Genomic DNA, 11,866 nt, shown 5'->3' with positions numbered 1-11,866 from the left:
AGGCTCTCACTTTCTTCCCTAAAGAATTAAAAAGAAACTTCTTGCCAATACCCTCCCTACTACCAGGGAATACAATAAAATAAAAATTAGATTGCCCGAAGTCCTAATAGAACAGAAAATGAACTAACTAAGATCCCCTCTCCAAGGACATCCCACTTTCAGACAAGCGTTCAACATTTTCATCAGACACATTAAGAAGAAAGAAAACTCATTTACCTTTATGGGCAATATGACACAGATCTTCTTGCATTTTAGAAACTCTGCTGAGGTTTCACAGCCATCAGAATAATTTTTCTCTTCTCCAAAATCTAGTGTTGACAAATTAGGGTTGGAGGAGTGCAGCCTTATGGGGCCAGAAAAAGGCTTCGGGACCTAAAGTGACACCAAAGGGAGATATTTCTTTTCTGCTGCAAACTGCTTAGAATATTTATTTGTTTCTAAGATAGGAAAGTAATAAAGGAAGAACATTCTATAGGAAAGTCTTTCTACTAAGTAAAAACTTCCATGAAAAATAAATGAAAGCTCAGGAAAACACTTTCCGTGGCAATTCTCACTGGCTTCTTGCAAAATAATGGGTGAGAAATTATGTATTCTTTTGGAGATGATTGCAGAATTAAAGATATAGGTTGAAAATTACAGCTAAAGCGGCCAGGCTCTTTTCTCATATATATTCAATTCCTTTGTCCTGGCAATAATCATCCAGGATCTAGTAATAGTTAATGGGGTAGGTTTAAAAATGTTTTCTTTATTTGCATCTGGTGCTTCTATAAAACAAACATACTTCTCACGTGTTTGTACCCAGATGACTCTTTGCTTTGAAAGTAGTCAGGTTTAACCTCCAAAGTGCTTCGAACCAGATGTATATGAGAGTATAAGAGATGATTTATCTGTAAGTTTCTGATTTATTTTAACCCTAATAATGCTGCAATTTAATATGCAATGGCTGAGCTGCAAATCATGGCTTCAAGCTTAGCTGCACATTGGGAAAGTCAGTGGCTAGTGAGCACTACACAGTGAACTTCTGATGGGGGATTGGAAGGTTGGAGACAAGAGGCAAAAGGGAATCTGTACAATGTCCTGTTCCCGACACGCCAGCCAGTGGGCTCAGAGGGATGGTGAATCTACTGAGCTGCAGCAGAAGAGGTGGGTCAGAGCACACAATCACAGCAGCCACAAAACAAGTTGCACGTGCAAGCCAGGAAGAGCGCAGACAGGCTAAGCGTTAAAGACGGGGAAACCAAAACCCTAGAAATGACTGCAGTCCCTCCAAGCTCGTGCTGTTTTTCTTTTACCCAATATTCATTACGTGCTTATTCGAGTACCCAGAAAAATCTCAGTGATTGAATTCATCTCTCTGCATAAGGTATTTGGAGAAGAACTACAGAATATGCACTTGCCTACTCTTCTATTTGAGTCCAAGGAGCCCCTGGCATAAGGCACACAGAGCAGGGTCCCCGAGGAAACCAGCCTGTTGTGGGAAGCAGTGGTTACCTGCAGTGTTCCTTTAGCATCTTTGCCAATGGCTCTGGTCCGCCACCTCCTGTGTGATCTTTTTTCCTTCTTGGGACTTTCAAAAGCTCCACACTTTGTTTCAAAACAGGAAAGAGCACAGACAGTAAGGTCCACCAAACCAAAAGGGGGAAACACACAGCAAACTGACCACCTCCATCCCCTTGAATTTGACTGAAGCAACCAATCAGACAACTTGCCACTGTTAGTGAAAGGCTGGGGAGGAGGAAGGGAAGCAGAAGAACACCAGAATGCAAACAGAAGAGGGATCTGGCTAACCTGGATGGCATTGATAGCCGGCGCTGAATACGTCCGATGCAGGACGTCCATACTTTGCAGGAGCTGGCTCATCTCCACCAGGCAGGCATGACAGTGTGCCAGGTCTGGGGGAGAAAAGCGAGAGGAGGGTTCAGACACACTCATCTTGCTTTCAAGCGTCACTCTTCCAGCACCAGCTACTTTTCTCATTTATCTACATTTGCTTTTACATACGTAAGGATAGGAAATTTTACTTCCTTTTTTACAGGAGAGGCAGTAGATTGCTATGGTTAAGGGCGTAGATCTAGAGAACCAGGTTGCCTCATTTTGAATGTAATGAATGGTGTATCTTGGGCAAGTTACATCACTTCTCTGTGTCTCCTCCTTGTCTGGAAAACAGGGGTAATTATATACCTAGCTCACAGGACAGTTGTGAGTTGAGTGAGATGATATATGCAGAGTACTTTTAGAGTACCCAGAGTATTGTAAGCACTAAACAAATCAGCCACCATCATCAGCAGCATCACCACCACCAACATTGTTATTTCTAGTGTTGCAATTCTGGGCTGCCACTATGCGAGTATAAGGACCCAATACAAGTTAAATGAACGAAATGAAAATGAAGGTTGTATTGGTCTCTAAGGATAACTTTGTGGATCACGGACCTGCACAAGGACCATGGTGATCCTCTACAGTTTGACCTGAGAGGACTTACAAGGATCCTCAGGTCAGTTCCTGGGTCACTAACTCAAAAGCTAGTCCTCAATTTGCTGTTCATTGGATGATGGTGTCTATTTCTGCTGAGAAATCAGGTCCAAATGCCTGAAGATAGTGACTCTCACACCTTGGTATGATCAGAATCACCTGGAGAACTCCACTCTCCAGTTTCTGATTCAGTCTATCTGTGTTGAGCCTGAGAATTTGCATTTCAAATAGGTTCCTAGGCCAGGCCAATGCTGCTGGTCCAGGGACAACACTTCAGGGAGCACTGTCCCAAAATAACGCTCATATTGATGGGGAGGGCAAAACGTATACGGCCACAGGTGTGATAATACCTGCATTCAACAGAGGAAAGTGCAGTTTTCAAGGCTACCACCAGTCATCTTTCTCTGATAGTGGTTCTCAATTGTGGCTACACTTTAAAATATACTGGGGAAACTTTAAAAATTACCTATGCCCAAGTCCCATGCCAAGACAATTAAATTAGAACACCCCCAATCCTATTGGTGACTTTTTTTTTTTCTAGTTCCCTGAGTGATACTTAGCTAATTATATTGAGAACTTTGAGCTCCTTTTTAGCAAGAAATCACAACCCTGGCTCTTTATGAGCATCACTTGGGGGAACTGCAGAAAACTCGTGATGTCAGGGCCCCACCCCACACTAACCTGACGAGACTCTTTGGGAGAGAGGCCTGGGCATGCATTTTAAAAGCTCTCTGCAATTCTAATATGCAGCCAGGGTAGAGAACACCTATTTGGTGGGGATCTCCATCTGGTTCACCCATTCACCTCAGTGATTTAAATTCTTAGATGTGAATCAGGATCATTTGTGGTTCTTAAAAATGTAACGAACTGTGCAGACCCCACCCCCGGAGACCATGATTTAGTAGGCCACATGGAAATCAGGCATCGCACTTAAAGAGCAGAAATGGAAACTAGTCTGCACACACACCCAGGGGAAGATGTAAAACTCTGCAAGGAAAGTGTCTTTGTGAATCACGAGTGCAGACGTCATTAGCAAAATACGACAGGGACTGCAGACCAGCAAAGGGGAAGAGTACACATTCATCCGGGGTGTAAACACCAAACCAGTGTAATCTAAGAGCAGAGGATTCGACACAAAGCAGCAGAGATTTCAAGTCACTCTACCTTTTGAGCATTTTTCCATGTCCTCCGAAGACTGCAACCATAATGGAACTCGTGTCTCACCACCACCGGAAAATGATAGATTGCTTCCAGTTTGAAGTGAATTCTGCTTTGATATACTGCTACGCTGTTCCACACATGACAAAAGCACATTATAAATGAAAACAGAGCCCGGTGGGAGCGCTTTAGGGTAAAGGAAAACAACGTGGGCTAGTCGCTAAGGGAAGCCATCTGCCCATAACGAGCAAGAGGCTTCTAGCAAAGCGCTCCACTGGCGAGCCCGAGGCCTCCGGCTGTCACCCCGCGTGGCCATACCACGCCACGAGGCCTTGGACTGCAGACCCTGATTTCTCCTCTTGTCAAGTGATAATCATACAGAAATAATGACATCAATGCTGGGAAATATTTTACAATTCTGTATGGCTGTAAATGTATCTTCTGCATTTTACAACCAGATAAACAAACCAGAGTCAAGCTGGTCAAGAGAAAGCTGGAGCATTCAGGGACAGTAGCTCCCTCCCAACGTGCGGTCCTTCAGGCTCTGTCCCAGCATTAACAGATGCTCCTCTGGCCCAGGTTCCGGTCGAGTGGACGCAGGGACTATGAGGTCCCAGCTCAAGCGTACCCTGCTCCTCCCCGGATCTTTACCTTCCTACTTGAAATGGAGTCCAAGACCCCAGGTGGGGAATCTGTGACCGTAGCTCCTGGGAGAAAGTGATTAACGTCATGCGGAAACATGGCGATCTCATTCTGACGATAGAGTCTGTGGTGGCGGAGTTTGGATACCCACTCGTCAAAGACGTCCTCTGACTTTACCTAGATTGTGTTAGATCGAAAGATGCAAACACTCACTCTAGGGAACAATTAATTATTCAACACATCGAGGTCACTCCTGCCATCTCTTCAGGTTGGAATGTGTAGAAGTATGGAAATCTCAGTTTATTGCCTTCGTTTACATTATGTAGTCTATGGAACAAATCTGAGGAGGAGGTGGAGAGTAAAAATGGTCTCCATAAATTCTACCTTCAAGCATTCGATGAAAGAGTCCAATTGTTATGCTATTATTAGAAAATATTAAACAACAAATAAGCTGAAATTTATATTTATCTTTATATTTAAAAATATATATTTAAAATATTTCCAAGTTCTCTTGTCCCAGTTTCTCCTATTCCTACTGAAAATATTAGCACCATTTTTTTTAAAAAACCTCTTCTGTACTTCAGACTTTTTAGATAAATCGTCTCCAACCTGGAATGAATTAGTAAATTCTTCTTAAAATATTTTAACCTTGTTAATCTTCTCTGACAACAAATACATTGCTAAGGGATATATATTAATCACTGTGAAGGTTATTTAAAAGAACATTTCTCCCACTCTTATAAATAGAAAACAAAAGTCTGATAAAGTATTATCAGTGATTTCCAGGATTTTTCAAATACACATACAGAAATTTTTAGCCACTCTCTCCAGTGAGTGACCATCAATGTCTAATTTCCATGAAAAGTATGTTTATATCTGGTAACTTTATCATAAAATATTTCAAATTTGCATAAAAGTACTAAAAAATGTAACAAGCACCTATGAACCATAGACACTGCTTAATAGTCAATATTTCTGTGCGTGATGGTGTATTAATATTCTCAAAATGAAAAATGATAGATATCCATATATGAGAACACAGAGACTCATGAATTAGCAATTTAAAAGACCCCAAAAGGATGCATGGTAGGTTAACTTCCAAGAGGAAAAACCCAGGTTAATCTAGTTAAAAATCTTTACTAATGCCGCTGCTAAGAGCAAGGATGTGGAAATAAACATCAGTGACATCCTTCATTTAGGAAGCATTCAGTTGGCTCTCATGTTTGTATGTTGATTAGATGTACATACAAGACTTAAAACCCTTCCAGGTGCTATTGGATGTGTCGTTTACAGGTAGAAGAATACTCACATCTATTTGTCTCCCTTAAATTATGTTCTTGAAATGTGTTTCATTTCCGAATGTTATTAATGGGCATTTTTCAGGAAACTTGTATCATCCTTTGCACTGATCTACTATCAGAGGCCATTAAAAATCAGTGCCCAGAGCATTCACTTCAACTCATTTCTTATTGATTAAACAAGGTAGAAGAATAAAAGCACTTTATTAATTAAATAACTGACCAGAGTTTTGTTCCAGCCCCTGGGGTAGTTACAGGACCACGGGAATACAGCCACTTAACTCTCTGCTGCCCAGACCCCCTCTGTAATAAAGTAAGAGACTGGGACTGGCTGGCCCACATTAAAAACTGCCCAACTTCGAGGCTGTCAAAGATCCTCAGTAACTCCACGCCCCTGCCCCAACAGTCACAGCTGATGGCCCAAAGGACGAACAAAAGACACAAACAGAACTTAAAATGAATCAACACAGAGAAATGGTAAGCTGTGTTTATCACAGTAGTAGTATCTGATACATTCCAAGCCATTCTTGTTCTTTAAAAATTAGGAATTATTGCTTTTACTCTGTTAACTTTAATAGCAGATGAATAAGAACCTATTATTTCCTGAGCATGTCAATACACAGAACTAAGAATTGCTGGAAGGACATGGAGAAGTAACCTAAACTATTAGAGAGGAGGTTGACCATTGAAATGGGGTTGGGTGGGGCATATTTCTTATTATTTTTTTAAGATCATAGGTCTCTCCCTCCTTTAATTCACACTGGTTGTTCTCAACCAAGGGTGCTTTGCCCTCCCCCCACCCCCACCCCGGGGACATCTGGAGACATTTTTTGGGTTGTCATAACTAGAGGAGGGTTGTTACCAACATCAAGCGGGTGAAGGCGAGGGATGCCAGTCAACATCCCACCGTGCACAGGACAGGCCCCCACAGCAGTCTCCAGCTCACCGTGTCCATGTGCCGAGGGTGAGAAACCCTGCTTCACAGTTAAATACATCCATGGGCACAGGGGCCTAGGCTGGGAGACAGTATGGATTTGACTGTCTCGGGCAGTCAATCAGCCACACATACGTGTTAGGCACGTATTTGCCCAAGTACCACAGACATGCCCTGGGGGGGGTACAGGGACACAGTAAGACATGGAGCTCATGATCTCAAGCTTTTATTTTCCCAACCCTCAGCCCCCATTCCCAATATTCCAAAGAATTTGCCCAAGTAAGAAAGGACTCCACATTTTCTCAATTTCTGACACTCGGGTATCACCTATGAATTATACTCAGTAACTAAACTTACCGAGTTTATTGTGGGCCAGACACTACACCAAGTTTCCTACGTGTGGCCCTACAAGGTAAGCACTATAATAATCCCCACTGTCAGGGCAAGGGTGACAAAACTGAGACTTTCAGAGATTAAATAATCTTCCCGAGACCGAAAGCAGCCAGGCTGAGACTTGAACCAGATCTGGATCTGCAGAGCTCTTGCTCCGTGCTTTTAACTGTCTATACCACCTGCAGGAGAAGGGGCAGGAGAGGGTGGTTTAGCAGTTTTCAGAGACACTACTTGGAGGCCCATATTTAGGGGAGAAATTCTTGACATTCATTGCAATATGAGAATTTTAATGGAATCCCTGTAAAATTAGCTGAAGTTGTCAGACGGGGTTTCACAGACTAAATGTTATATTGTATTTCTGGGAACGTATTTTAACCTACAGTAAATGGTTTTTCACTAAAGATGGTACTGCCCAGGGGCAGAAGGGTTTTGTATTTGGGAATGTGATTTTTTTTGGTTACTGATGTCACAATCACAGGGAAGAGGGGTATTTAGGGGATGAAGGACAATGATGCTAAGCTTTCAGTTTGAGAGACAGTCCTACACAAGGAAGAACAGCCCATCCAAATGTCTATAGTGTCCACCAGGAGTACCTGCACAATGAAGATCTTCTACATGTTGGCTGGATGTTTTGAGATTCAAAAGGCATCATCAATGGTGCTATAACTGACAATCCCTCTGCAACATAAAGGAACTCCATGCGGTGGGAGACAGCACCTGGGAAGCAGTCTCACCTTCAGATGGTAAATGTGCTCCTCGGTGTCCAGGTCTATGCATTTGGAGGACTTCTTTACAGACATCACCGAGAGCCCGACGTCAATGCAGCCGTGCAGCTTCTCTCTCTCAATCTGCAGAGGCAGCACCAGGGAGGCCACTTGAGAACCACGGTGTTAAAAACAGTAGGAACATCCCTGACTGCTCCCTCCCTCTGCTGCCCTTCCACATCCACCAAGAAAGAGTAAACACAATAACCACGACTTCTCAAGCACTTTGTGTGAGCCGGTGCTGCGTTGAGTGCTGTACATGCATCATCCTATTTAACCTGTGAGGTCAGAAGCATCTCTCCCTTTTACCGATGAGGAGCTGAATCACAGAGTGTTAAGTAACAAGGAGGTTACGCATTGCTAAGAGAGGAGGCAGGAAGGCGAGGAAACCCTGAGAGGGTTAGCACCCCGCCCCAACTTCCACAGCATGGGATTCACCTGTTAACCACGCTGCCTCCAGGTGTCTAAATGCATTTGGAAGTGATTTACAGAGAGGAGAGAGGATGCTGAGACAGGCCACTGTGGTCAGGCCTGATGCCAGGTTTCTGCAGGCAACCCGACAAGGTGAGCGCCGTGAGAGAGGCGAGGAGAAGAAGACAGGAGAGAAGGGCCCGACGAGGGCAAGACTAACAGTCATCCCGGGCCCTTGGGGACCGCCTGCCCAGTGGGAACCCAAAGGGGAACCTCACGGCACCTACACCAAGGGCCTTCTCCACCAAACCCCTCTGTCCTGGTAATCCTGGGAGGGAGCTGCCCTGTGTCTGGTTATCTGTTATCTTACTGCGAAGAGGTCTCCTCCACCCAGAGACCCATACAGGACAACCCTGAGACCTGAACACACACCTGCAAATCCAGCAGGGTGCTAAGAGGGGCCCCCACACCTCCACTTGGTAGGTGAGCTGAGCCCACCCAGAACCCAGAGCTGGGACAGTGGGGAGCAGGCACCTCTGTTCTATGCGAGGGAACCATCACCCCTCCGTGGTTTCCAGTTTACAGAAACGCAGTCCCCCATGTGCACAGTCTCATCCATGAGCTGACAACCACTGGCCCTTCCGAATCCCTCTGTAGCATACCAGATTACCAAGACCACTTACGTCGGTTTGGTTCTTGGCATATTTTAAGATTCCTTTGTCCAGAAAGAAGAATCTCTGTGGGAAAGAAAGTGGAATTCATGAAGACATTCAGTTTAAACATCCTTCCCTTGGTCTCAGTGTTCAACTTCAAATTAAATGTAAGTGCCTGAGAACTGGGTACTGAGTGGGGAATGTGGGTACAGTGAAGGTGAGGCCCAGGCCAGTGTCTTACCTTGTGCCAGCCTTTCAAGGGCCATTTCCTCTTTTTCAGCAAAAATCCTTTCTGGACTGGTGGCTCCTGGGTGTAATTCATCTCTCCCCTCAGTCCTTCCACCACTTCCCAGCTGTCCTGTTCCAACAAAACAGTTCAGTTCAAAGTTACTGAAAAAAATAGTAACCTTAAGGAGCAATTAATTTCACTGGTAAATCCATCCAAGATGATGAGATTGCCTGAGTTTGTTGGGGAGAAGAAATTCATTAATTTATGTACAGCTCTTGGATTTTATAGATTTAATGCTATAATTGAGTGGCATCAAATTTGTTGTTGTTTTTCAAAACTCTCAGAAGGGATTGTTTCTCTCTCTTTTGGTGCTTGAACCTTGGCAACTGCAGCTAAAGGTAAAGATTTTACCGTAAGTTGTATTTTTGTTCCCTTTGACATCATCAGTTATCTTCACTCACCACTAGGCTTCAGCCTGAATTTTAACCAAAAGCTATAGACATCCAGATGGAAGTTCGGCAGGAGGGGTGGCATGTCTGGGAAAACTGGCTGAAAAGGTGAGATTAGATGCAAGTTGGTAAACAGGACATGTTGGCTGAAATACTAATTTAGTCACAATATCTTCAAATTCTAGGTTATTTCAACTAATTGGCTGAAAAAGAATTTTTAAAGGAATACTAAAGAAAAACACTAAAAATTTATTTTTAAAATATTTTAAAATGCATCAAGCATTGTGAAATTACTGCTAGATAGACCAAAATTGGCAACACCACAGTGGTTTTTATTGTTATTACTATTTTTACATTTTTATTGGGGTATAACATACATGAAACGCACAATTCTTAAGGCTGCAACTTGATGAATATATACACCTATATATTCAGTAACTACCATCCAGATCAGAGAGAAAACATTTCTCACCCAGGGCAATTAAGTTTGACAAACATGTCTTTCCCTTCCTCCCAGCTTTACTGAGATATTACTGGCATTATAACATATGTAAGTTTAAGGTGTACAATGTGGTGACTCGATATACCTCTATTCCCTCATATGATTACTGTTTTTGCTTGTGTGTGGTGAGCACACGTAAGATCTACTTTCTTACCAACTTTCAAGCACATAGTATAGTATTGTTAATTACAATCACCATGCTGTATATTAGATCCCCAGCATGTATTCATCTGCGAGCTGAGTTTGTACCATGTGACAAACATCTCCCCATTACCCCCACCCCTGGCATCCACCATTCAACTCTTTTGAGCTTGGCTTTCTTACATTATGAATGCTAAGTGAGAACATACAGTATTTGTTTTTCTATGATTTATTTCACTTAGCATAATGCCCCTCAAAGTCCATGTATGTTGTCGACACAGGCAGGATTTCCTTCCTTTTTATGGCTGAATAATTTTCTACTTTGTTTATGTATGTATCATTCAGACATAATAATGTGGGACATTAATCATTATGTATATGTATATATACATATGGAATATATGGAATCTCACATTTTCTTTATCCATTCACCCATCCAAGGAGCACTTAGATTGCTTCCATGTCATGGCTATTGTAAATATGCTGCAATGAAAACTGGGGTACAGATACCTCTTCAAGAGATAAGTATGTCCCCTGGGCCAAATTTCATGTTGACTGACTTGTTTGTAGTCAGATCTCCAGCCCACAGGCAAGTGGTACAGGCAGAAGCCAGAAGGGCTGGGAAATGGACCCTGTTAACCCGGGAGCAGAAGCAATTAGACCCAAGTCCCAAGAAACAGTCTAATAGGGAGGGCAGGAAACCACAGGAGGTCCTGGATGCTCTGGCTCCGTTTCTGCATTGTCCTCAAGTCCATTACATGGAAAACACCTCGTAGCAAGAACACTTTCTGACTTTAGCAGCTGAACTCTTTATATAACCATCCTGATAGATCTGCCTTATGTCTGGCTGCATTTTACTGTGAATAAGGTTAAAGGTACATTCCAGAGTTTTCAAATATAGTGGTGGTATCCCAGAATGTGAAGTTGTAAAAGGGAGCTCTTTTAGATTCAGCTGTTAAATTAGAGGGCTTTTTCAGAAAGGCCATGATGTCAAATGAGATTTTATTTATAGTAATTATTACCAATTATTGAAGTCACTGAATTACATCCAGACAGTAAGTGGAGAATGCATACTATTAAGTGATGGGAACCACACACACACACAAATTCTGCTCCTATTTATTTCAGCTCAGAAAGCCAGTCCTCAAAATTTAGCATCTTACCTGTCAAGATTTTAATGAATCTTTAAAATCATCAAGTTAAAAATGCCACCTCCTCCAGGAAGCCTTCCTCAGAGGAAAGTACTATTTCATCCCCAGACATGCCATCAGTATTCCATCTTACCCTTCCGATGGCACCACTATCTTATAATAACACATATGAGGTTTTATCACCCCTACTGGACGACAGACTCTTCAAGGGTGTTAAGTGCCCTGCTCACTTCTGATTTCCTCATGCGGCCTAACTTGCTGTCCTGTGAATAGGACGCATCCTGGAATAAGGCTGCAAGTAACATAAATATGTTCTTGGAATATCACCCATTAGCATGCATTTGAAGTACGCTCAGTATCTTTGGGCCAAATGCCTATTTACAAATCAAATACAGCACATTCACATTTGTGAAAGAGGGTGTGTGTGTGTGTGTGTGTGTGTGTGTGTGTGTGTGTGTGTGTGTGTGTGTGTGTGTGTGATCACTGTGAGTTGAAAATCTAAGGCTCAAAATCTTCTGAAAAGTACTCTAAGGAAACAAAGCCCCCTTTGATTTGTTAAGACTCAAGCAGAAGGCAACAGACAGAATGCTATTACTAGACCATCATGCACATTTGCTCAAGACATTCAAGTGTGCAAAATGCAAATGCCAAGAGAGATTAGCATTATTG

General features: G+C 42.7%; 1 protein-coding gene across 1 annotated transcript; it reads right to left on the bottom strand.

Moving 5' to 3' along the window:
- Positions 1–216: 216 nt before the first annotated feature.
- On the bottom strand, positions 217–9,288 carry LOC116664754 (oxysterol-binding protein-related protein 3-like; the record flags this gene model as incomplete). The annotated part of the gene is made up of 8 exons (XM_032482963.1): positions 8,967–9,288; positions 8,756–8,809; positions 7,632–7,745; positions 4,282–4,449; positions 3,637–3,760; positions 1,789–1,892; positions 1,492–1,584; positions 217–372 (listed from the first exon to the last, which is right to left on the bottom strand). Coding segments are annotated over exons 1-8 (894 nt in total), but the record flags the coding sequence as incomplete, so codon positions are not given.
- Positions 9,289–11,866: the final 2,578 nt, after the last annotated feature.

Source organism: Camelus ferus, chromosome 7 (assembly GCF_009834535.1).
Source record: "Camelus ferus isolate YT-003-E chromosome 7, BCGSAC_Cfer_1.0, whole genome shotgun sequence".
NCBI lineage: Eukaryota > Metazoa > Chordata > Mammalia > Artiodactyla > Camelidae > Camelus > Camelus ferus.
This window is presented reverse-complemented; position numbering and strand designations above follow the sequence as displayed.